The following is a 26,917-nucleotide window of genomic DNA, read 5'->3' as shown; positions in this document are numbered from 1 at the left end:
TAGACGGCGCGTAGGTGACCGAGCGCGGAGGTGCCCCGTAGACGGCGCGTAGGTGACCGAGCGCGGAGGTGCCCCGTAGACGGCGCGTAGGTGACTGAGTGTGAAGGTGCTCCAATGAAACTTTATTTACAGAAACAGGTGGCCGGCTGGATTTGGTCCATGGGCCTTGGTTCACAACCCCTGTGGTAGACAGTAAGCTCCAGAACGGGAGGGATTGTAAACCCCCAGTGCTTTCTGGGGTTTTTGGTACATAGTAGAAGCTGAAAACTTTTTGGAGGATTATGAATGAGTAATTGATGACTGCATGTTTGATTCTTTGGGTGCCTCAGACCCTTGAATGCTTTTTTGAACTTTTGCCATTTGAAAGTAATTTTTTTTTAACAAGTCACTTTCAGGTCTCTATGAGCCTTGATTTCCTCATGTCAGAATTTCAGAAATCACCAATACTTCTAATATTCTGTGAATAGCAGTCAAATCTGATTATTTAGATAAAACAAAATCAAGTAGTATATAAATATATTAAAAGGAAGAATTCGTTAAAACCTTTTTGTCGGAGAAAAAGAGACAACCAAGCTTAGAAATCTTTCAAAGAAGAGGAATACTTTTGAGGAAGAGGATTATAGTTTTAGAATTTCAAGTAAGGACTAAAAATTTAAGGTTTATTTTTTAATTTTTGGAGGCAGAGGAAGGAAATGTCAGGACATTTTAGGTGCTGGCAGAATCACGAGTGTGATGAGTGAAGAGTAAACGTAAGACTCGGCATGAGCTCGAGAGGCACGGAGGCAGCCTCCTGCTGCCAGTCGCCCATGAAGCTGGAACAAGCAGCAGTGTTATTATAACCGAGTTTTGCTTCCTTATTCACACCCACCCAACTGAATGACGTCATGGTTTTTCCATGTGGGAGCAAGTATGATTGCTGGTGGTGGGGGAGTCCCCCCACGATCTGTACCACACATAATGCAAATTAGTAATATTTGTAGCTATTGAGAAGTTTTCCATAAATGACATTTTGAAGCTTTTGTTAAATATTATTGTTAGTGTTAAACCTCTTACTAATGTTCTAAAAAACACATTTCAATGCTTTCTTACAATGGGTGATTATAACTTCACATAATACAGCACAAACCATATTATATTCTACTGCTTCTAGCAGTGAAATCAGGGGTTAAAAAACAAGTGTCTGTGGGCCGTGCAGGTGTGTAAATGAGTAGAGGGGTCAGGAGGAAGAGAACTAGCAGGCCCTGTAGCAAACCAGGGCGCCCTGGGTAATGGGGCAGCGGTGATCAGCTCCAGCCTGTTGTTTCTGTGCCAGCCTAGCATTGCCAGGCCTTTAAAAGACTCAGGAAGAGCCAGAAGTCCAGATATTTGTACGTAATTACCTGATTCTTAAATGTTGGCAACCTATACACTTTTTCTTTAATGTAGGCAACATACCTGTGGGTATCTTTTTACAGCTTCTGCTTGACCTAATCAGATATACAGATTTCATTGATTTAATTATGAATTTGTCTGGGAGGTGACTTTTAGCTGTTTGATTTTGCTTTCCTATTAAGCTCTACCTACTCTGGTATATTTGACATAGGCATATTGTTTGCTGTTGTTGAGTGCCATTGAGGCGATTCTGACTCATAGTAGACCCGACAGGATGGAGTAGAACTGCCCCATGGGGTTTCCTAGGCTATAATCTTTATGAGAGCAGATCACTAGGTCTTTTCTCCCTCAGAGTCACTGGCTAGATTTGAACCCTGACTTTTTGGTTAGCAGCCAAGTGCTTAATATTGTACCACCAGGGCTCCTTAGCTATATTAGTGAGGCGTAATTATAAAATATTGTATGTAAAGATGATATAGTATGTGCTCTTTCTCTTTTGACAATTCTCATAGAAATGTAACATCATTTTACCCTTGCATTTTTATCCTAGCACTTGGAAATACATTTCATGCTTTAGAATCTCCATCGACCACTACTCGGTGTTGGATATATATTTGATTTCTGCAAGTAGAACCTCGTTATGTGTCTTCGTGTTTAACTGTAATGTAGTTTTAAAACTTATTTTTCCCTTTTAGTTTTCAGAATTTGGGTATTCGATGTGTAAAGAAAAAAGAAGTAAAAGAAGCTGTTATTTCACGAATAAGGGCAGGAATCAATCCTTTCAGTGGTAAGTATGTTTAATATGGTCACTTCTAGTGTTTGGATGGAGCCCCTGGGGGGTGCTCATCTGCTACCCGAAAGGTGCCTGCGAAGAAAGGCCTGACAGTGTACTTGCAAAACACCAGCCACTGGAAACCCTGTGGGGCCCGGTCCTTCTCTGACACACGTGGGATCCCATGGGGGTGTCAGCTTGATGGCACTGGTTGTGGGGCCCGGTCCTTCTCTGACACACGCGGGATCCCATGGGGTGTCAGCTTGATGGCACTGGTTGGTGTTTGTTCTTTGACTCGGATTTGGCTTATTGTGTAAGTGACGTCTGTGTGTCTCTTGAACCTGTGTTTTAAAAGCTGTTGACGTCGTGTGTTCATTTTGCTACTTGTTGTACCTTATCTGAGGAGTGAAATCTATTCAAAATTTTTTACAGTTGTTGAAAAAACCACTTTTCTTACGCAGAGAAGGCTTTCTGGTGTTAGTGGGGCGTGTCGTCGTTTTCTGTAAGAAAACCTTCTCAGAGACGCTCTGGTTCTCTGAATGTGTCCTTGTGCCATTTCAGGAGACAACATACAGTCTCCTTTTCGAATGCTGACTAGGTGCTGTGATTCTAAGGTATTGGAGTGCATGTAACTCAAGGGCGTATTCAGCAGTGAAACTTAAATTAACCTCAATGTGGAAGTGGCAGAATACAAGTGGAAGCCACACAAAATGTTTTCATAGTGTCTTTTTGCATGTAGGAAGATACTTACTTTTTAGTAGGTTTTGGAGGATACTAAAATAACATTCATTAAACGTTTATACTTAACGGCACTGTTCGGCACAGCACCGGCACTTGTAAGCACCCTGTACTGTTAGAACAGACGAATGATTTCCACGCTCAGTGCTGGCATCCTACGTCACCGTAGTCTGCATTTTCATGTCTTCTGCAGCTACTTAAATGTGCACAATTCAGGAATTGCATAACTGTAAAAATTTCAAAGATTAAGTTTCTTTGTCGTATTCAAGACATGCTTATATTGTTGGTCTGTGTTTTTCCTGAATGTATAAAAATAATTTAAGAGCTAGGATGATAATTTAAGGAATGTGTTCAAAGACAATGACTGTTTTTGTGAACCGTAAGGTCTGCAGTCTGCGTCTCTCTTCTCTAGGCCTTTATTCTTCATACAGCTTAGTATAGTGATGGAGCCCTGGTGGCACAGTGGTTAAGAGCTACAGCTGCTCACCAAAAGGTCAGCAGTCAGATCCACCAGCCCCTCCTTGGAAACCCTATGGGGCAGTTCTCCTCTGTCCTGTAGGGTGGCTGTGAGCTGGGACTGACTTGACGGCACATAACAACAACAGGTATAATGGTGAAAACAAAAGTCTCCTTCCCCTTTAGTGTCACCCTCCAGAGGAGGCTGTTGGTGAGCTTGGTGTCTGTTGTTCTAGGGTTTACTTTATGTGTGTATAGTCAACGTAGACAGATATTTTTTATATAAATGGAATCATGCTATACTTCCTACTCTACCGCTTCATTTTTCTACTCTGGAATATATCTTAAACATCTTTCCATGTTAGTACTTATAAAATCTGGCTTATTCTTTTAACAGAATATTCCGTTGTTTGGGTAGACCATAATTTGTTTACCTAGTCATCTGTTAACGAGCGTTTAGGTCGTTTTCATTTTATTTCAAAGACTCCATTGTATATACATGTTCAGCTCTTATGTTATATTTTCTTAGGATAAATTTTTAGAAGGGGAAAATTCATAGGTCAAGCGGCTCACTGAAAATTTTGATGGATTGCCAAGTTAAAGGGACAAACGCAAGGAGTCCATCTAGATCTAGATGCAGCAGAAAACAGGGATAATGCCGTACAAAACGAGGCGATTACAAAGAATAGCTGCCATGTGTTAAGTGCTTTTTATACGTCAGAAAGCCCATTTTAAGTGCTTTATCTGCACTATTGTATTGAATCATTATAAGAGCACTGCTGTACAGAGGAGAAACCTAAGTTTTGGTTGTATAACTTTCTCAAGTCATACAGTATAAGTGGCAAGCTGGAATTCAAACCTAGGTCTCCTGACTCCCAAGGTAAAGGCATTAAAAAGGAGAAGCTGATGGGCTATCTGTGGAAGCTTTTTTTTTTTTTTAGCAATCTAGAACCAGGTACAATGTTAATAACAAATACTCATATAGTACTTACAGTGGTTCCCAGTACATAGTAACTGCTTTATATATTTTACTTCATTTAATTTTTATAACAGTCTATGACGTGCAGGTACTATTATTATTTCCACTTTATAAATGAGGAAATGGAGGCATAGAAAAGTTAAGTAGTTTTCTCAGTCACACAGCTGGTGGATGGTGGAGCTGGGATTTGAATGACAGGTAGCCCTGCTCCAGAGCTCGTGGTGTTGACCACTGTGCTGTTCTTTCTAGATGATCCTGCCAGTTGGTCCTACACTGTGTTTGTTTGTCGATTGTTAGTTTTTGTTTGTTTGTTTGAACATCCATTCCTTCTCCTAACCCTTTTGCTCTCTCCCTAGCTGGGGAACTGATTTCATAATCTGAGTTGTGGTGGTATCCTTTTTCCCCTGATGTTCCTCACTAGGATAATATTCTGAGGGGTCCCTGGCTGGCACAAGTGGTAAATCTCTGGACTACAAACCAAAAGATCGGCAGTTTAAACCTACCCAGAGGCACCTCACAGGAAAGGCCTGGCGATCTGCTTCCCAAAAGTCACAGCCTTGAAAACCCAATGGAGTGCAGTTCTGCTCTGCACATGTGGGGTCACCATGAGTTGGGATCAGCTTGACAGCAACTGACAAGAGCAGCAGGATAGTCTTCTTAGAACAGTGCTTTAGCATATTATTGTGATCAGAAACTTCCAGGAGCTCCCTATGTAGTTTAAAAACTAAACGGGCGTGCATTCAGAGTCACCCAGCCTGCTGTAGCTCCAACACACCTTTCCTGTCTTCTCTTCCACTGCTCCTCTTCATGGAGCCTTCTCTGTTCCAGACAGATTGTTGTGTCCACCCACCCTGACCACCTCTCAGTCCATCTTCTCACTCTCCTTGCTGCCACGGTAGGAATGGAAGCTTACATCGTCAGCCTGGACCGTTGGTGATAACCTCTCCGCTCGAGTTCCTGCCTCTGTTCTTGATCTCCCTGCAATCAGTTTGTATCCTCTGTGTCCCAAAAGATGCTTCTAAAGCCAGTCTGGTCATTTCAGATCTCCACTTACCATCCATCAGTGCTCCAAATCACCCTCAGCGTAGTCTTCGATTGGAGTGTGCGTGTGAATCCCTTGTTGTTGTTAAGTGCTGTCGAGTCGTTCCCGACTCATAGTGACCCCAGGTACAACCGAACGAAACACTGCGCAGTTCTGCGCCATCCTCACACTTGTTGCCATGTTTGAGCCCATTGTTGGAGCCACTGTGTCAGTCCATCTCATTGAGGGTCTTCCTCTTTTTCACTGACCCTATACTTAGTACTGAATCCCTTAGTACTTGCTTAAAAACATAGCTTCCAGGCCACACTCCCACTAATTTTATAGGTCAGGTGCCAGGCCTGGGAATCTGCATTTTAACAAGCATCCTGTATCAGCGTTTCTTAACTTCTTTGACTACGCCCCACCGAAAGAAATAGATTTTGTTTCTCGGCTCAGTACATACATATGCGCGCATACACGCATCGATTAAAAAAAAAAAAAACCCTAATACATGCAATATAATCTCTATTCCATTTATTTTTTAAAATGCTTATCCAGCTTACTAAATTAATTTCACGACCAGTGGGGCCCTAGGGGATTCCGATGCAGGTGATCCCTGGGTCACACTCTGGGAAGTTCTGATCGGCTTGCTGAGTTCACCTTCTCGAGCACAGCACTCAGAGGCCCTCACGGGCTGATCCTTGTTTTCCATTCCAGCTTCATCACCGCTACCATCCTCTCCCCCAGCTGCCTACCTGTCCTCCTGCCACTGAGGGCTCACGCACACTGTGTTTCTGCCTTCTGAACTGTTTGCAGTGTGAGGAGAGCTCTGGTCTTTCTTGCTGCTGTGCCCTCGTATGTCCCTTGGATGGGATGGCCTGATCTGCCTGGGGAATTCCTCCTGTTCATCCTTCAAGTTTCGGGTGAAGAGTTACTTCCTCTTTCAAGCCTTCCCCGACCTTCCAGGTGGAGCTACTTATTCCTTCCATTTTCCCGAAGTGCTTGTACTTATTTCTAATGTGATTTACTATAGCTTTGTTTTAATGTTTTTCCTTCACTAAATAGTGATACCCTGGGGTGGAGACTGTCTTCCGTGCCTCTCTGACACTGAGCGCAGTGTCTGGCACATGATAGAGGCTTAATTGAAATTTGTTGAAAGAATAGACGAACAAATGAATGAATGAACATGCTTCTTTGTACCAAAAATATTCAAGTTGTCTTCCTTACCTGAAAGCCTTCTCAGTTATATTAAGCCCAAGGTAATATCTTCCAGATTATACCATTGGCTCAGCAGTTAAATCATTAAAAGCTTTGTGACATCCACTGGATCATTTAATTCTTCAGATGCTGTCTTCTAAGATGAATTTCATGCTTATTATGGCCAGTGTCTGAGATGGAAACTTGTTTACATTTCACTTTGGCATCTAAACAATATGTTCATATTCACCAAAAACCAAACCAAGTAAAATGGTACAACCACTTTGGAAATCGATTTGGCACTTCCTTAAAAAGCTAGAAATAGAAGTACCATACGATCCAGCAATCCCGCTCCTTGGAATATGTCCTAGAGAAATAAGAGCCATCACATGAATAGATAATATGCACATCCATGTCCATTGCAGCACTGTAATGATAGCAAAAAGATGGAAACAACCTAGGTGCCCATCAGCGGACGAATGAGTAAACAATTTATGGTATATTTTCACAGTGGAATACTACACAACGATAAAGAACAACGATGAATCTGTGAAACATAACATGGAGGAATCTGGAAGGCATTATGCTGAGTGAATTTAGTTAGTTGCAAAAGGACAAATATTGTATAAGACCACTGTTATAACAACTCAAGAGAAGGTTATGAGGGTGAGGAGGGAGGGAGAGGGATATTCACTAACTAGATAGTAGACAAGAATTATCTTAGGTGAAGGGAAGGACAACACACACTACAGGGGAAGTCAGCACAACTGGACTAAACCACAGAAGTTTCCTGAATACAACCAAACACTTCGAGGGACAGAGTAGCAGGGGCAGGGGCCTGGGGACCATGGTTTCAGGGGACATCTGGGTCAATTGGCATAACAAAGTTTATTAAGAAAGTGTTCTGCATCCTACTTTGGTAAGTGGCATCTGGGGTCTTAAAAGCTAGTGAGTGGCCATTTAAGATACATCAATTAGTCCCAACCCACCTAGAGCAAAGGAAAGTGAAGAATACTGTGGACACAAGGAAAATATTAGCCCAAGAGACAGAAAGGGCCTCATAAACCAGAGATTCCATCAGCCTGAGACCAGAAGAACTACCTGCCTAGAGCACCATCTTGCCGGAACCTCAGACCAGAAGAACTAGATGGTGCCTGGCTACCACCAATGACCGGCCTCACAGGGAGCACAGTAGAGAGTCCCTGACGGAGCAGGAGAAGAGTGGGGTGCAGAACTCAAAGTCTAGTAAAAAGACCAGACTTAATGGTTTGACCGAGACTGGAGGGAGCCTGGAAGACATGGCCCCCAGACTCTCAGTTAGCCCAATACTAAAACCATCCAAGGCCAACTTTTCAGACAAAGATTAGACTGGACTGTGGGGACATAAAATGATACTCGTGAAGAGTGTGCTGCTTAGCTCAAGTAGATTCATGAGACTAAATGGGCAGCTCCTGTCTGGAGGTGAGATGAGAAGGCAGAGAGGGTCAGGAGCTGGTTGAACGGACATGGGGAATCGGGTGTAGAAAGGAGGAGTGTGCTGTCACAGTATAGGGAGAGCAACTAGGATCACATAACAACATGTGTATAGATTTTTGTTTGAGAAACTAACTTGAATTGTAAAGTTTCACTTCAAGCACAATAAAAAAAAAAAAAATCCACTGCCATCGAGTCCATTCCAACTCATAGCGACCCTGCAGAACAGAGTAGAACTGCCCCATAGGGTTTCCAAGGCTGTCATCTTTATGGAAGCAGACTGCCACATCTTTCTCCCGCAGAGCAGCTGGACAGTTTCAACCGTTGACCTTTTGGTTAGTAGCTGAGCGCTTAACCACCGTGCCACCAGGGCTGCTGTATAAATACCTGTGTTCACAATGAAATGCTTTAAGGGTAAGGAGTTTCCTGCCTGTACACAGTAGGTTTCCCAGCTTAACTCTGCATTCATTCCTTCAACAGATTTTTACCTCTTTTAATCTTTGTTGTCTTAGTTTGTTCTACTGCTTGGGATAAATCGCTGAACAAAGCAGACAAAAATCTCTGCCCTTGAAGAAAGACTGACAATTAGCACACCTGATAAATAGATATATAGGGTATTATATAAGGCAATGAAAAGTGCTATGGGGAACAACAGACCAGTATAACGGGCAGACGCCCTGTAGCGGGGACAACTTCTAGATTTAAATAGTATCTTTAGGCCAAATTCTCTGTTCTGGTGCAGTTTTTGTAATAGAAATAATGATTATCCTGTATTTTATTGTTTTCCCAGAATATTGAAATAAAACCTAAAATGTGCATTTCCAATACTAAACAAAGCAAATAAAATCTACCCCCCAAAAAAGCCCTGGAAACAATAAAAACTGATTAAAATAACGTGAACTCATACAATTACCTTCTTTCTTTGGTTGTTTATGTTATTTTCAGGATATACAAGTGTAAATTCTCGCACATATGTAGGAATTTGTCAGAGCTGAATCGACTGTTTCTTGTAGGTGTATACTTAACATAGGAAAGTCAACTGGTTAAGAGCAAGAGACTGGCTGGCTTTGTTTCTGTGTTATAGATTTATGACACACAGAAGCAAAGGAATTGGAAACGTTTAGCAGAATAGGATCTGCAGATTCTGGTCTGTAGACACTACCTCATTGTGAGTTCTCTGAAGATCAAATACCACATGAAAATTCAAAAATATTAAAAATTATTCTTACTTTGCACAGGATTGTTTGTATACCCCATCGTCTCGGTGTGCTAAGGCTGGCCCTCATCTTACCTTTCTTGCCATTGGTTCTTTAAAACAAACTGTCTCTTGCCAATGGGCTTATACAGTAATCTCATAGTTTCAAACTTGAGGCTTCATGTAAAGTATTTTTTAAATCATCTAATATGTGTCAAAGTCTAAATTGGTTGAGGAACATAAGGGCTCCAATATCAAATTTTAACAGTATCTACTTAGAACAAGAGTGGCAGATGATTTCATAGAGGACTCTTACTGCAAAAGTAGAAATAAATTAAAAATTATTTATCATTTCCTAGACATGTATTTAAGTAATGACATATTTGAAATTCCAATATCATACCGTAGTTAAACTCCATAGGATATCTAAACACTATATTAAATTCTGTGCAATAAAATTTGTTTTGACAGTAAATAATTTGCAATTCAGTTTTATTAGATACTTGACTCTCTCTCCATATGCAGAGGATATTGATTTGTTGTGAGAGCACATGTGTTTTGGAGTTTAGTTTGGGGGAATTCTATTACTTGGTGGACTGAAAGGGAATACAGTTTAATAAGACAAGTAGTCTCTAACATAAATTCTTATCTCGGGAGTCTGCTGTAATACAAGAAAGTAAGAGTCTTTCCTTACAACACCCTGAGCTTCAAAAACAAACACACGGAAAGGTTCTTGTGGATTTCATTACCCTTTCGTCATACTGTCAGGTTAGTTTCTTAAGCCTACTTATTACTGTAGGTAGAACTGGGGGCTTTCTTTCATGCTTTTAGTATTTCTTGACCATGCTCCCATTATAACAGTTTTCATGTTGTGGTATATACTTTTAGTTTATGTACCTATTTCTCATCCGGACATTAATTTCACTGAGGGCAGGCACTGTCTTTTCGTATCTGTATCTAGCACTTAATTTAGTTCTAGCACAGAAGAGATGCTCAGTAAGTAATGTTGAAAGAATGAGTAAATTAATGACAGACTGCTCGGACAACTGACTTTTTGCCTGGAACATAAGCACTGAAGTGTTAACTTTTATTATTATTTCCTTATTATAAATATAGGCTGATCTGTACTTTTTAAGTAACAAATTAAATTAATTATAACTAATCTCTACAGTTTTCCTTAAATGAGACATAGCTCTTAAAACGGTTAGTTCATACACGGTGTATTTTGTCTTATTTTCTTTTATTTCAGTAATATTTAGTATTAGAGTTTTACAAATGTCACACCTCTAGAGCTACTAGTAGATATTACAATTGATTTTAAAAATCTAATCCCTATACTAAAAGAAATATAGCATAACAATATCTTTTTGATAAGAACTAAATTCTTTTCTTTCTGCACACACACTTTGCTCTTAGGACTGAGGAGTGATATTTGTTTCTAAAGATACATTAAAAATTTAACATAAAAAAGGAAGGAGAACAAATGTTACCTTGTATTCTTTTGATCAAATGTAAGTGGAATTATAAACTAGTTTAAAAGGAATTAAAGAGAAATTGATGGGTCTCATGCTTCTTTTTTGCTAGATTTTGTGTATGTTAAAACTGAGTATCAGTTTTCACATTAGAGAATAAAATGTTTTGTAGAATGATATGTAAGAAATGAATGATCTCTTTAAGAGTATCTATTAAAAAGCGCAGAGCAAACATTATTCTAAATGAGGGAAACATCGGAAGCATTCACCTTAAAGTTAGGAATGAGTAAATGAAACCACTCTTAACCACCTCTATTCAGCATTGTGGTGGAGGTTCCAGCCAGTGCAGTAAGACAGAAAAGAAATCAGAGGCAGAAGGATCAGAAATGATGAAGTAAACGTGTCATTATCTGAAGTGAATAGGATTATTTATAGAGAAAACCCAAAAAGATCTAGCTTATTAGGATGAATGGATGTAAAATTAATATACAAAAGTCAATTGCATGTCTATATCAGCAGCAAATAACTAGAAAACATAATTAAAGGCAATATCTGAAAATATAAAATACATAGGAACAAATCTAAGAAACTATTATCAAAATTTCTTTAGGAAAAATTATAAAATTTTATTATAATAGAGAACCCGAAAATAAATGGAGAGAGGTATGCCATGTTCATGGATAGGGAGATTTAATATTGTAAAGATATTATTTAATCTCAAATTGATATAGATTCATTATAATTCCAAATAAAATTCCAACAAGGCTTTTTATTAAATATGATGATTCTAAGTAGGAATAGGAAGGATACTTCTGTGAAGAGAAGCAGTGACGAGAAACTCTGTCAGATACTGGAATTTATTATGAAGAAGCACTAATCAAGGCAGTGTGATCTCGAGGCAAAGACAGACAAATCGACTGGTGGAGCAGAATTGAAAGACCAGAAACAGACCTAAGAAAATATGGGACTTTGGTGTATGATAAGGTGACATGTCAGATGAAAAAGAAAGAAGAAAATGTTTGATAAATGAAGCTGGAAAAAAATGGTTAATTAATTTGAATTCCCTACCTCACACCATATACAAAAATTAGGTGAAGATAGATAAAAGACTTTAATATAAAGCAACACTTTAAAAACTCTTGGTAGAAAATACTGATAACTATACTTTTAGTGCTTGGGGTATAGAAAGATAAAGTGTTTTCTATGAAATGATTAATAAATTTGGTGATAATTTAAGTTTATTGTATTTTTCAATTCTATAATTTAGTTCCCTTTTTTATAAAAGTTTCAAGTTGTCTACTAAACTTTCAATCTTTTAACTCTTGAATATATTAAGTAGTTATTTTAAATCGTGTCTGAAAACTTTATTATTTTGATCTTTTGTATTCTGTACCTGCTGTTTTTCTTTTCTTTTTAAATCACTTTGTTTTGTCTCCTCGTAAGTCTGTGGTTTAAAATAGAACACCACACATTGTGTATGAAAAACCGTAAAGGTATGTTAGAGGTAAGCTGTCATCTCCCTGCAGAAGATTTTCTTACGGCAGGTGCTAGGTCACCTAAATTCAGCGGGTGATTGAGGTTATGTGAAGCTGGGCTTTGTGCCTCTGAGCTCTAGTGTGTTCCAGGTCACCCTTACTTCTAGGGTGTAGCTCTTCTGGATCCCACCCAAAGTGTGGGGCATTTATCAGACCCCCCATACTTGGCTGAGCTCCTTTATTTTTCCACGTAGTCTATTGAGAGTTTATCATAATCTCTCATCCTCTTAATCACCTCTTCCAAAATAGACAGGAAACGTGGCCTCTTATTTTGAACTTGGGAGCCCTGGTGGTGCAGTGGTTAGGCGCTCGATTGCTAACCAAAAGGTCAGCAGTTTGAATCCACCAGCTGCTCCTTGCAAACCCTGTGGGGGCAGTTCCTCTCTGTCCTGTAAGTTGCTGGGAGTCGGAACCAACGGAACGGCAGCGGGTTTGTTCTGAACTTACCTCTCTGACTTTACTTCTCCCAGATCTTGGCCCTGTGCTTTTTCATCACCTTCTTAGCGCTCTGATGGCTTTGGAGAAATTTGTTTCATATTTTGTACACCCTTTTAGTTCTCACGGCAGAGCTGGTCCCAATTACCCAGTTACGTACGTAGTCTGCCATCACCAATTCAGAACTTCCTATTGTTAATTTTCACTTTACAGTTTTCTTCAGCAATGTATAAAAATGTCTAAATGTTTGATTGTTCAACAGGCTTTTGTGTAATTCTTTGCTCACTCACTGATTGAGGAAATGTTTAATGACTAGCCATTATATGTAAGCCACCAAGTTCCATGCTTAGCAGAGATACATCAAGATACCCATCCTGCCTTCCTGAAACTTAGCCCATGAGTAGTGACTGTTACGTAAGATAAAAACTGAGTGCGTGAGAGAGGTACGGGTCAAGTGCCATACTGATTTGGAGAGGGTGGTAATCCTTCAGTCTCAGAGACCCAGAAAAGAAGCTTTTGAGCTGGACCTTGAATGAGAAGTACAGACAGCCTTACCCTGGATCCCGCAATGGGTTAACAACAGGTGGCAGTCGGAGCACGTCTGTCAGTGGTTTGTAACCCTGTCGTCCAGAGATTAAAGTAATCCTGATGAGTGCCGGCTGTGCTCACACGTTGGAAGGATTCAAAGTAAAATCCCATAAAAAGTGATTTTTGGAGAAGCAACTAGAATTTCTCCCGTTTGATGGAAAGATTGTGTAGCTAAATGTTTTTAAACTTTGGTTTATTAACCAGTTTGTTTATTTTCCTTTTATGTACTATTTTAAAAGATTTTAAATGAACTTTAGTTTAGGTATAATTTACGTACAGTAAGACACACCCAAATGTCTACTCCCATTTACCCAACTACCACAATCAGCATATGGAACATTTCTGTCACCTCCAAAAATTTCTTTGCCCCTTCCCAGTTAATTTCCTCCCCGCATGTGGCCTCAGTCAACCACTAATCTGTTTTCTGTTGCTATAGATTAATTTTTTCTAGAGTTTCTTACAAATGGAAGCGTTTAGTTTTGAGTCTGGCCTCTTCTGCTCAGAACGCTGTTTTGAGATCGACCCACATTCCGGCGTGTATCCGTAGTTAGCTCCTTTCATTGCTAAGTTTTATTCCACTGTTTGACGGCACCGCAATTCGCTCTCCATTCGTTTTTAAGCCTTCGTTAGGAGCACCTACTTTTTTTTTTTTTGGTCTACTGATTAATCATCTTTGTAATTGAGAGACATTAATATCTTGAACTCTAGATTTATAATACAGTAAAAATTGATTTTGAGGAGTCCCTGGGTGGTACAAATGATTAATGCACTAGGCTGCTAACTGAAAGGCTGGAGGTTCGAGTCCACCCAGAGGCACCTCAAAAGAAAGGCCTGGCGATCTACTTCTGAAAGATCAGCCATGGGGGGACGGGGGGGGAGACTGATTTTGAAGAGGTAGGCCTCTCGTTACCTGCATAATTGTGCCAGTGGAGTATGCTGCTATGATGCAAGTGTTGGTATTATAATATTTTGACCTTTTAGTTGTACAAATATGTTCTTGTAGACACTTTCAAATGCTGGGCTTCAAAATGCAAGTATTGGGGTAATTTTAAGTGTTGAGATAGCTACTGAGACGGTGTGAATATAATTTAAATAAAAAAATCCAAAATACATTGTCGTTTTACTAGTTATTGCTTGTAAGACTGGGGAATTTGGGTTTTAACATGTATTTTCAAATTTAATATTTCAAATTTTAATACTTTTGTATAGTGAAAATTTTTATATAATATGTATGTTTCAGTTTTTAAAAAATATGGCTATTATGATTTATTGCTATAGTTTGATTTTTTTTGGAAAAGGCAATAATATCATTTCCTTTGGAGCTGGGTTTCGTTTCAAATATCAACTTAACAAACTCACTGTATTATATTCTGTCATGAAGAATGAATTTTTATATTTCTTCAGAACTGCAAAATTTTCCTGCCATGGGTTTTTTTTTTTTTTTAAACTTAATTTGCATATGAAGTTTCTTATGGAAACTACCTACCTTACATCATATAGTATATTCTCTGGTATGTTCTTGATGTTTCATGCCTAAAATGCTGATCTAAATTTTAGTAGCTGTTCCTGTATCTGTCACTTTATGCATCACGTAATATAAAATGGCCCAGTAGATTCAGGTTTTCAGAACACAGACTGAATTCAGTGACCGCAGTTTGAATCTCCACTTCTTAGCTATAAAACTTTGGACAAGTAATTTAATCTCTTTAAAATCAGTTCCTCGTCTGTCAGATGAGGATGCTAGTAATTCTTGTACAGGGTTGGGGGTGACCGACATGTAGCCCTTAGCACAGTGACAGGAGGACACACGGGGTGCCCAGTGCCTGCTGTCTGTTGTGTGCGCCTGTAGCTGCTTTGTCAAATCTCGTTAGCTATTGACGTCAGTTGGGGCTTCTGCTCTCATCTCAGATGCCTGGGGTGGTCACTTCCTGAGCATGCCATGACTTCATGAATGCTGTCAGACAGTGGTCATTTGATGGTGAGGAAAACTGGCATTCTTGAGGTTTTGTACCGTTGTATTTTGTTAGTACAGATTTGAAGGCTTCTCAAGGTTCTTGGATACAGTGGGCAGGGAGGGAGCCTAGCGGGGATTTTGGTTCTATGTGATCATTCTACATTATTGTTGTGTTTTCAATTCTTCAGTCCCCGAACCACAGCTGCTTGACATTGAAGACTGTGACCTCAACGTGGTAAGACTGTGTTTCCAGGTTTTCCTCCCCGATGAACACGGAAATTTGACAACCGCTCTGACTCCTGTTGTCTCAAACCCAATCTATGACAACCGTAAGACTTTATTTCCCTCTATTTGTAGCCTTGGGTTATTTTTGTAGTTTAATTTTAAAAAGTATTTTGGTAATTAAAAAAAGAACATGTTTATTGTAGGAAAGATTCAAACATTACAGAAGTGTTTCACAGAGAGCAAATCTCCTACAGTCTCATTCTCCGAAGATAATCACTGTTCTCAGGTGTAGATTTCAGTTTATTCTTCATATGTATTCACATACATCATCATCATCATTTACACAATATATTTTTGGCAACTTTTTAAAAAGTCATCACTGACCTTTTTGTAAACTTTTTTTCTCTTACCAATATATCTTTCCCTTTCAATTACCTTTTCAGTAGCCAATGTATTTCATTATATGAGTGTATCATAATTTTATTAAATTATTACCCTGTTACAGGATCTCATGCAGATATTTCTCTAGAGTAAACTTGTAGAAGTGGAAATGTTGGCAAATGCTAGATTGCTAGATCAAAATATCACTGTAGTTTGTGGAGGTTTGTTTTTCCTTATTTTATTGTGGTAAAAGACATAGAACAACATTTTCCGTTCTAACCATTTTTAAGTGTCTGATTCAGTGATGTTAATGACGTTCACCATCTTGTGCAACCACCTACCACCTGTTTCTAAAATATTCTGCTTTCTGAAAACTTTCTGGGTATCTGCCTAGTCCAGATAGTTTATTTAAGCGGACTCATATGTTAGTTTGCCCTTTTGTGACTAACTTGCATCGTTTAGCGTAATTTTTTCAAGATTCTTCCATGCTGTAGCATATATTAGAATTTCATTCCTTTTACAGCTAAATAATACTCTATTGTATGTATAGCACATGTCGTTTATTCATTCATCTGTTGATGAATACTTAGGTGGTTTCTGCTTTTTGACTATATCTGAGTTTCCAAACATCATGCAGTTGCCCTCCAGAAGACATACGTGTGTACACACACGCTTCTGTATACTTCACGAGCGTTGCATGACCGTGCCAGTTTTGCATGTAGAAGGATAGTGGGGCACAAGGCTATAAAGGTAAATCAGAGTGTCCTTATCATGGAGAACCTTGAATGCCAAGGAGAGTTGTTGGAATCTTACTGGCAAGATAGTAGGAAGCATGAAAACTGTATTCTTGTATTCCCTTACTGAAATGGCTGTGATTTAAAAGATTAATGTGGTGACAGTGTGTAGGATGGGTTGGAAGAATCCAAATCTAGAAGCAGGAAGATTTCATTAGAGGACATGTTATTGCCTAGAAATGAAATCACAGGCTTAAAACCAGGGGTGGCAATGCAGTTAGGATGGAAAGGAATAGCCGTGGATAATTAATGTGGTTAGTGTCCTTAATTTATCTATGTACTCTCCATTTGTTTAATCTGTTCTGCAAATTGTTTTCCTAAAATTCTTCTCCTAAAAAGGGATAGAATATATTACTAAGGTAGAAACCCATTTTTAAAAAATCCTTCATACTTAGGTGCTCCTAATACCGCAGAATTAAGGATTTGTCGTGTAAACAAGAACTGTGGAAGTGTCAGAGGAGGAGATGAAATATTTCTACTCTGTGACAAAGTTCAGAAAGGTATTTATGTGTTTTACTTCATTGAATTCTAAGTATATTTTAGATGAATAGATGCATTTTACTTTGTTTTCCCATTGTTGTTATTTCTCTGGTTTCTTATTCATTAGATGACATAGAAGTTCGTTTTGTGTTGAACGATTGGGAAGCAAAAGGTATCTTTTCACAAGCTGATGTACACCGTCAAGTGGCCATTGTTTTCAAGACTCCGCCATATTGCAAAGCTATAACAGAACCAGTAACAGTGAAGATGCAGCTGAGGAGACCGTCTGACCAGGAAGTTAGTGAGTCTATGGATTTTAGATACCTGCCGGATGAAAAAGGTATGACTTTTTGGTGGCAAGGTTTTAAATACTTTTCAGAAGTTGGTCCTGCTAATAACTTTTTCTTGTAAGATACATTTGAATACAGTTATGAGTGTCCGTAATTTTTCTTTTCCTGGAGGTTTTCAGTTGGTTTTTGACTGACTGGTTCATCTGTATGTCCTTTGCATCCCTTTCTTGGGTAAGAGGTTCAGTTAATCTGGAGTAATTTTAAAGTGTCTAAAATGTTTATCAAAATTTCTACTTCATTTTTGGGGGTCTATTTTGGCCCATATTGTGCCCTTTTTATGATTGAGAGACTTACCACGCAGAGGGTGGTCTCTGTTTGGTCCCTGTCTTACCTGACCGTGTTAGTCGACGTCAGTGACACAGGGGTTGTAAGAAAACAAGGGGAATGTTTTAGCTGTTTTTTAACCAAGAGAAAAATACCTTTTACTACTGACTTGGGACATACTCTGCAACATTCGTTAAATCTGTATTGTGCTCATTGAAAGCATTTTCTATCTATGAATAAAACCAACCAAAACCAAACCCGTTGCTGTCAGGTCAATTCCAACTATAGCAACCCTATAAGACAGAGTAGAACTGTCCCATAGGGTTTCCAGGGAGTGGCTGGTGGATTTGAACTGCCGACCTTTTGGTTGCAGCTGAGCTCTTAACCACAGCGCCACCAGGGCCCCATGTATGAATAATCCACCTGTGAATTGATTAATGGGGAAGAAGCATAATCCTGTGGTGATTCACATGCTTTCCGTGTTCCTCTCCGCACAGACACGTACGGTAATAAGGCCAAGAAACAGAAGACAACTCTGCTTTTCCACAAGCTGTGGCAGGACTGCGGTAAGAACGCCTGCGGTGGATTGGTATTTAAGTGGAGTTTGTTTTCTATGCTTTATTCTGTTTTTTTAAATTTTAACTGATAAGATTATTTTTCAAGTTACCTCTTGTAATATAAAAACTTTATCATAGGAGGTAATTTTCCTGAAGGACCAAGACCTGGCCCCCTGGGATCAACCACAGAAGGACGATTCATCAAAAAAGGTATGTTTTTCCCCCATAGAGTATTCCTCGCGATCAGAAAGACCAGCATTTTGCGCAGTATATTGGAATTCCATTTACAGGAAGGAATAACCACTCCTCTGATATTTTCCATCCTAGTTTTTTCATGCTTTCAGTATTGAATGAATTGAGGTTGGCTTCCAGAGGTCTTAGTGGAAACCGATTATGTCCTTGGGATTTATTGTTGGAGAAATTACATTGCATCATATGGTGATAATTTTATTAATTTTAGTGTGTTATGGAAAAAATTGTTTAGATCTGGCCGGCCGCCTATTTTTATAAATAAAGTTTTACTGGAGCACAGCACCTTGTTTGATTCCATACTGTCTGTGGCTGCTGTTTTGCACTACAACAGCAGAGTTGTATGCTCGCAACCAAGGCTAGAGAGCACTCAAAGCCCAAAATGTCGACCACTACCTGGCCCACTACTGGGAAGGTTTGCCAGCCCAGGTTTAGATGGTCCAACCAAGGATTCATTAGAAATCTTTTCTTCCTTATGTTTTTAAATCAGCGCTTTTTCCTGGTTTAGTATGTATAACATTCAGATAATATGTAGGTGAACACAGAATCCTCCTTTTTTTTACGACTGGGGATTTTGTAGTACCTTAGGGTTTATCTTAATATATCTTGGAAGTTATGTAGATTTATAAATCAACCCTAATGAGTGTTTCTTCCATCCCTCCATTTTCTCCTGAAAGTGCAGAGTGAGATGATTTTGGCCGTTTGGATTCCCATTAATGGGAATTCTGATGTTTATCTTTCACCTTTCAAAAATACTTTTAAGGGGCCTCAGAAGCTGAATTTTCATATTTAACTGGGTGAAATTATATATGCCAAAATTGTTTACCAAAGTTATCTTACACGTATTTATAAAACAGTAAGGATTACAGAATATAGTTTTGGGACTGTGCTGTACCATAAATAACAAAAATAAACATAAATGCTGTTATTTGAAATGTTATGTCAGTTTCCTCGAAAATTACATTAGTGTGTGTTATATAATTTTAATTCAGAAATGATGGTTTTTATAATTTTGTTTCTTTCAGTTGTATAAAAATACATGTGTTCCCCCCACAGAGCCAAACTTGTTTTCTCCTGGTGCAGTTGCGACAGAAACACCCAGGCCCTCGAGTCAAGCAGAGCCCTACTATTCCCCGCCTGTGTCCGTCTCCAGGGCTCTGCCACATCACGGCTCGGCCGCGTCCTCCATGATGTCGTCGCCTTCCTCCAGCTGGCCGTCCGTGGCCCGCCCCAGCTCCCAGTCAGTCAGCACAAATCCGCCAAATAGCTTTTCCACAGCAACACTTTCCTCTAATTCACAAGCCATCCCCCCGTTCCTGGGAATTCCTCTGGCGAGTGATTTAAATGCTTCTAGCGCCTGCGTTTACAGCAATTCTAATGACATAGGCCGCATGGAAGCCTCATCCATGTCACCAGCCGACTTGTATGGTATTTCTGATGCCAGTATGCTGTCTGATTGCTCTGTGGATATGATGGCGTCCTGTAACGAGAGCATGAGGGAGACGGATAACCATCGACTTGTGAGCATGCATCTTGACAGCCCCACCTGTACTTCCGTGTTGGACCCGAGAAACTTGAGACAGCTCTGTCCGATGGCCTCGTCCGGTGGGTCGGGCGCCAGTTCCACTGCTGCGGCTTTTGTCTCACAGCCAGACGCGTTTGAGGGATCCAGCTTCGGCTGTGCCAGTAATGGCCTGATACATGAGTCCGGAGCCGCAGACAGCACTAACCCAGGCAGCCACGGCTTCGTTCAGAGTGGCCAGTACTCAGGTATCAGCACCATGCCAAATGAGCAGCTGGGTGACTCGTTTGCATATGAATTTTTTCAAGTATAACTTGCAAGGTTTAAATGGTGATTTAAGATTGAAGTCCTTTAAAATGTTTGCAGTCATTTTAGTATTACCTACTTAGGATGCAGCATTTTATATTTGTCTGACGAAGATTATAATAGGGGTACACATAGTGTTTTGTTGGTTTTGTTTTTCGTTTTGTTTTATTTTTGAGGGATGATAGTCCAAAAACGTCTTTTTCAGGGAGAAATATAAAACTTTGGGCATATAGAATACAAAGCTGAAAACTGTCGTAGAAGAAAAATTCAAAAGTAGAAATTTAAAGGGGTTTTACTGTTTCTTCTTTTGAAACACGTGACCCGGTACCATGTGTGGCACTCACCGAGGAGAATGTTAGCACAAAAAGCTTTTCTGAATATACTTTTTTATACTTCTTTTATAATGTATTAATGTATTGTTAGTTAAACAAATTAACTGATATTTGCTTTCAAGCAAATTTAAGGTAAAACGTGTAATGGCTATGTCATTGGAAAAATAAATTCCTTATTATTTTTGAGGCCCGTGGCCAAGGTGACCCCTAAGGGGTTTTCTGAGGCTTGTTGGAGTTTCTTAGATTTACATGTAAATCAAGATTTCCTTAAAATGCTAGGTTGGCAGGAGGCAGTTAACGTGAGCTTTTGCGGTATGGGAGGGTCTCCACGGTTTGGACTTTTTCAATCCAGACCTCTAAAATTGCTTGTGATTTTAGCTTTACACCTGTGTTTTTAAGGGGAAGAAGCTTCTTTGGACCCCTCCTCTTTGTTGTGTGATCTTCTCTAATTTCATTTCTTTAAATGCCATCTGTATGCTCTCAACTCCCCCAAGACCTATCCCCTGAATTCTAGATTTGTGCCTGTGCACGTGTGCATGCACATGGACGCACACACGCAAACGGACACACACGCAAACGGACACACACGCAAACGGACACACACGCAAACGGACACACACGCAAACGGACACACGCAAACGGACACACACACACGGACACACACACACACGGACACACACACACACACACACACACACGGACACACAAGCACCAAATTCTGTCTCAGTCATCTAGAGCTGCTATAACAGAAATACCACAAGTGGATGGCTTTAACAAACAAATTTATTCTCCCACAGTTTAGGAAGCTAGAAGTCTGAATTTGGGGTGCCAGTTCTAGGGGAAGGCTTTCTCTCTCTGTGTTAGGTCTGGAAGAAGGTCCTTGTCTCTTCTGAGCTTCTGCTCCTGGGCGATCTCCATGTGTCTTGGCATCTGTCTTCCCCCATCTCTGCTCTGCTCTCTTGTTTAATCTCTTTTATATCACAAAAAAGATTGACTCAAGATATACCCACACGAATCTTGCCTCATTAACATAACAAAGATAACCCCTTCCCAAATGGGTTTTGACATCTCTACCTGGAAACCTAATAAAGCTCAAATGCAGTAGATCCACAACTGAGTTCCCGATCTCTCCCCCAGGCTTGCTTCTCCTTCAGTCTCCCCCACTCAGTAAGTGGCGGTGCCATGCATCCAGTTGCTTAGGCCAAAAACCTTGGAGTCATTCTTGATTCTTGTCATTCTTTTATATCCCATAGCCAGTCCATCAGCAACTCCAGTAGGCTGTTCCCTCAGAATACCCAAAGCTGACCAGCTCTTCTGATCCCTGTTGTTATAAGCACCCCGTTCCCAGCCACTGTCATCTCTTGCCGGACTGAAGTCGCAGTCTTCCAAAACCCTCGTTACACCATGGTGCCTCTCCAGTCTCTTCTCTATAAAGTAGCCAGGGTTGTTGTTGTTAAAATAAGTCAGATCATGTCGTTCATCTGCTTGGGGCCATCCAGTGGCGTGGAGCTCATTCAGAGTGAAGGCCAACGTCCTTAAAATGAGCAGGCCCGCACCCCCGCTCCTGCCTCGTCCACTGGTGTTCCCCAGCCTCCCCGCTGCTCCTCAGAAGCACCAGGCGTGTTCCTGCCCCAGACGCTCTCCACGTGGTCTTCCCTCTGCTTCCCCTGCTCTTCCCCTAGTCCATGCGTCGCTCACTCCCTGCTATCCTTCAGGCCTCGCTCAGCCATTACCTGATCAGCACTGGGGAAGACAGCAGCACCCATCCATAGCGCTTACCACCATTGGACTGATTAATCATTTTACTTGTTTGTATACTGTTTGTTTTCCTGTATGGAATATAAGCTCCATGAAGGCATAAGTCTTTGTCTGTTTTGGTTACTGCTGAGTCCCCAGTGTCTAAAACAGTGTCTGCCTCTATTAAGCACTCAGTAAATATTTATTGAACATTCAAAGTACTATTAATAAAACTTTATTAAACAAAGAATAGCTTTAATTACTAAATGATTATAATTTTTACAGTTGTGATCAATAATGTTAATCCAAACTATTTGAAAGCAAATAATCCCAATGGCAAAATGATGGTAGAATTTGGGCAATAATCCTAATTGCCGATCAAATTGTCATGATGCTAAGTAACTAACATATTAAAGACCTAGTTTACTTACAGCTAGAACCTCCCCTAAATGTTGAGCATATTTCCAGCTAGAAGCAATGAACCATTTCAGTTACACAGTGTCCAACCACACCGTAAATTTACTGGAACAATTAAAATTAGCCCAGTCAGTCAAAATGGGGAATGCGTGAACACCATATAAAAAAATTGTTGAGTTGAGTGATCTGGAAAACCGCAAGGAGAGCAGGCAGGGAGATGAGCTCATCTCTGGGCCTGAAGCGTGGTGTCTGGATCGATGAGACTCAAGGTCAGGATAGCTCAGGAAGCAGAAGAAAAAGATTCAAGACACCTAACCAGGTATCCTTAATATTTATCAGAAATTATGATTTCAAAAGGAAACATCTCTGTCATTTTAAAAATCAGAAGCACACAACGCAGATTGTAATTTACCAGGAAGAAAGAAAAGCCTGAAGGCACAATTCCTTCCTGTTCAAAATACGAACCCAGGGTAACTCCAGATGCTGGCTGATGGGCAGTGGCTTTCTCTGAACATGTGTGCAGAACCCTGATGGCCCAGTGGTTCAGCCCCCGGCCACTAACTGAAAGGTCGGCGGTTCAAAGGCACCACCCGCTCTGCCGGAGAAAGATGTGGCAGAAGAGTACAGCCTCGGAAACCCCGTGGGGCAGTTCTGCTCTGTCCTGTAGGGTTGCTATGAGTCGGGTTTGGTATGCCTGTGCTTAGAGTATTTACAATGGATTTTTCATGTTTCAGGTGCTATTTACTGATCATAGAATTTATTTTATAATTTAAAAAGAACTTGGCAACCTGCTTCCTCTCTGTCTCTACACGTTTATAGTTAGCCTGTCCTCATACGACCACGCTTTCAGTGTCTGAGGAGAGGGTGTCCTCCTTCCTTTTGAGCTCCACTTGTGCACCGAGTCCTCTGTCCTGTCCTGTGTCCTTGTCACCACTTAGCACTTCTCGTCTTTTATAAACGTGCTAAATGTCTAATCTAGCATAAAAAGAAAGACAAAAGGTCCTTCCCACCACCCCCGTGCTCCTCCCCATCACATCCAGACTTCTGAGATGCTCTCGGCCTCCACTTCCTACCTTCCCGTCAGTCCTTAGCCTAGCAACCCATCTTCAGAGCCTACTGTTTTCTTAGGATGTTTGAGAGAGGTGACAGAGACCCCCCACTGTCAAATCTAGTGTCTCTTTATCAGTCCCTCCCTGCCTGGTCTCCCCATAGCCTTTTACCCTGTCGACCGCTCCCTCCTCGGACAGCCCTATTTGTTCCCAAGGTCGGCAAGATCCCTCCCGAACACTGGCTTGTTTTCTGGACTCTCATCCTCAGCCTTCATTTGGTTCTGTTTCCTGCGGGCAGTCTCCTCGATGCCCACAGCCTCAGCTCTCCCACACTACCAGAACGCCCCCATGAATGGGGCTCCTACTCTCGCCTTCTCTGCTTTCACGAAAGGCATTACCGTTCACCCCACCACCCGAGATGTTTACTGGGAACCTCAAAATCTGTTCTGTTCTTTTTGTCTCTCACGCTCACAGTCATCAAGTCCTTGAGTCTGCCTCCTGGAAGTCTCCTGCGTCTTCCCTTTTCCATTCCTGGTGCTCTCAGTACAGGCCACCGTTCTCCTCCCCCACAAGAGGCTTTCCCATGTGTTCCCGTTAAAAATACCCCGCTCCCCTCGTGCCGTTACATAGTTAGCATCCCTTGAAAAAACCACCTCTCTTATACCCTTGCGCCTTTAACATGTTACCCCCTCTGGCTCTCGCACAACTAGAATGTCCTTAAACACGGGCTTCTCTGGGAGGCTTGGTTCTGCCTCCCTAGCTGAGGTGCGGCTTGTCTGGCCCCATTTCAGAGCCCCTCTCGCCAAATTCTAGTCACTTCGGCGTTTGTCTTTGGGAGCCCGGCACTTAACTCAGTCCCTGGCACACAGTTGGTGCAGAATAAATGGTAGCTGTTACTACAGAGGGGAGGGGGAAGTTGACATAGGAGTGGTTGTAACAACGTGGGCAGGGACGTGCTTTTTAGAGGGAAGCGTACTTAACCTGGAGGAGAAGCAGTGATGCCAAGACCCTTAAGCCTTGTGACTACACTTCTCTACCCTCTGCCCCCTTTCCTTCTGAAAACCCTCCTGCAGCCCTCTGAGCTGGAAAGCAGCGCTGCTGGAACAGTGTGCAACTGTATTGAGTAGAAATTCTAGAGTTACCGGGATGATTTCATACCCGACCTTGCTGCTTCTGCACTGTGTGTGGCAGAGCTAATCTCGTCTCCCTGCACGCGTTTCCTCTGTACCTTATCCTGGCGCAGACGCGTCAGTGTTCACGTAGCCAATCACGTATCATTTTCTGCATGTCTGACGTCTAAAGCACCATGTCAGGTGAACGAGAAGCCCCTTTCAGAGATGTTCCTCTTTTTCTCTTGAGGGATGACGTATGTCCAGTGAAGTGCACTTGTTCTAAGTGCACTGCTTGATGAGCTTCTGCGTAGGCGATCACCACGTACCCGCCACGTTTCGGACATTTCCCAGCACCCACGGGTTCCCTCGTGCCTCTTCCAGCCTCTGCCTGTGCCTCAGAACCACTGTTCTGACTGCTGTCATCAGAGCCCACTACTGTCCTCTAAAATCGATCGCTGATCCTTCTGCGGGCAGTCCCCTGGATTACGAACGAGTTCCCTTCCTAAGTCTGTCTTTAAGTCCAGTTTGTACAGAAGTCAGAACAGTTAGCTATGGTTCGTATCTAACATCAGTTAGTCAGATGTTTGTCTTAGTATATAGGGTACCTTTCTATGCATAAAAAACATTAAAGAAACACTTCCAGATACACTAAAACATCTTCAGCATAATAATACAGTAATAATGTTTTGATGAGCGTCACAAAGTAGTGCCCGTTAGTTATCATGAACCCTCGCACGTACCTTGAATTTTTAATATAAGAGGCTTTGCAGGGATTGGCAGGTAACTGTGGATCGTACATAAGTCGGACGTTCGTAACCCGGGGACTGCCTGTACTTAGTGGACAGAAACAGCTGGGGCGTCAGTTTCTACCCTAATGCTTCAGAAAAACTGCGTTTTCCATGTTAAGAGAGACTTGGAATTGGTGATCCAGGCTGCCTAGCAGTGCCAGATAATTGGCTACATCATAAGTTGATTTATTGAGAGCTCAAGAAATTGCCACATGCTGTTAAATGTGATGGAGAAATGAAAAGAGTAGGAATTTTTAGTCAGAAGACCTGGGTCTGAATCTTTAACTGTACCATTTAGAAGTTGTGTAATCTTTAGCAAATCACACCTGATATGGGTTTATCTCTTCATATATTAAATGCAGATAATGTCCAGCCTACCTGCTTCACAAGGAGTGTTGTATTAAACAAAATAATGCATTAGAACAAACACCATAAGTTGTATAGTGCTAATCAAATATTGTTGCTAAGCCAACATCTGTATATATCCTGTGGCCCTGATTATCCTCTAATCCAAATACCCCTTCAAGTATCTCATTCTCCAGAGTAAGTGAATTAGATTCTTTAGGAAGAGCCTGAGGTGGGTTTGTTTTTAGGGTGCCTAGCTGTTGCCAGATAATGGAGAACCTTCTGTTGGCCCTGTTCTTTCCAGAACCATTTCCTATTGTTTAGCAAAGATAAGGGCAATTGATGACTTCCAGTTCTATGTCTCTTAGTCTCTTTGCCAAAGTTGATTGTGAACTGAGAGTAAGTTGACTATTTTCCTGAAAGTGAGTCTCATCATAGCTGATAAAGTTGCCACTGAAAGATTTCTGATCTGTTTCGTTTTCAGAGGTTAAGTATGAAAGGGGAGAAAATTAGGACGCTTTTTGTATCACATGTAATAGAAAAGTTCATGCTGTTTATTCACGTGTAAAGACCAGGAGTGGGCAGCTAATCAGAGAAAAATGTATGGGTTGTCTATATCCAGTTTTATGCCTTTGTCTAAAACTTAATGGTTTTTTTTGTGTGTTTGCAGATTTTTTTTTAAATTTATTTATTTTTATTGTACTTCAGGTGAAGGCTTACAGGACAGATAGTTTCTCATGAAACAGTAGTACACATATTGTTTTATGACATTGGTTAACAACCCCACAACATGTCAACCTTCTAACTTCTCAGCCTTTTTTTT

At 40.8% G+C, this 26,917-nt stretch overlaps 1 protein-coding gene across 4 annotated transcripts in view; it reads left to right on the top strand.

Annotated features, from left to right (window-relative positions):
• The window catches only part of REL (REL proto-oncogene, NF-kB subunit), a 46,659-nt gene that overhangs the window by 17,711 nt on the left and 2,031 nt on the right, over positions 1 to 26,917 (top strand). For 3 of the 4 annotated variants that reach the window (XM_023734958.1, XM_023734944.1, XM_023734959.1), the window contains exons 4-10: positions 2,067 to 2,158; positions 15,375 to 15,515; positions 16,982 to 17,086; positions 17,194 to 17,406; positions 18,178 to 18,246; positions 18,376 to 18,447; positions 19,543 to 21,274. In XM_023734958.1, coding sequence (XP_023590726.1) covers positions 2,067 to 2,158; positions 15,375 to 15,515; positions 16,982 to 17,086; positions 17,194 to 17,406; positions 18,178 to 18,246; positions 18,376 to 18,447; positions 19,543 to 20,321 — 1,471 coding nt within the window. In that variant the 3' untranslated portion in view covers positions 20,322 to 21,274. Of the gene's footprint in view, positions 1 to 2,066; positions 2,159 to 15,374; positions 15,516 to 16,981; positions 17,087 to 17,193; positions 17,407 to 18,177; positions 18,247 to 18,375; positions 18,448 to 19,542; positions 21,275 to 26,917 lie in introns of those variants that run through there. The other variant, XM_023734954.1, reaches the window with a different exon arrangement.

Source organism: Trichechus manatus, unplaced genomic scaffold, assembly GCF_000243295.1.
Source record: "Trichechus manatus latirostris isolate Lorelei unplaced genomic scaffold, TriManLat1.0 scaffold00005, whole genome shotgun sequence".
Taxonomy (NCBI): domain Eukaryota; kingdom Metazoa; phylum Chordata; class Mammalia; order Sirenia; family Trichechidae; genus Trichechus; species Trichechus manatus.
This window is presented reverse-complemented; position numbering and strand designations above follow the sequence as displayed.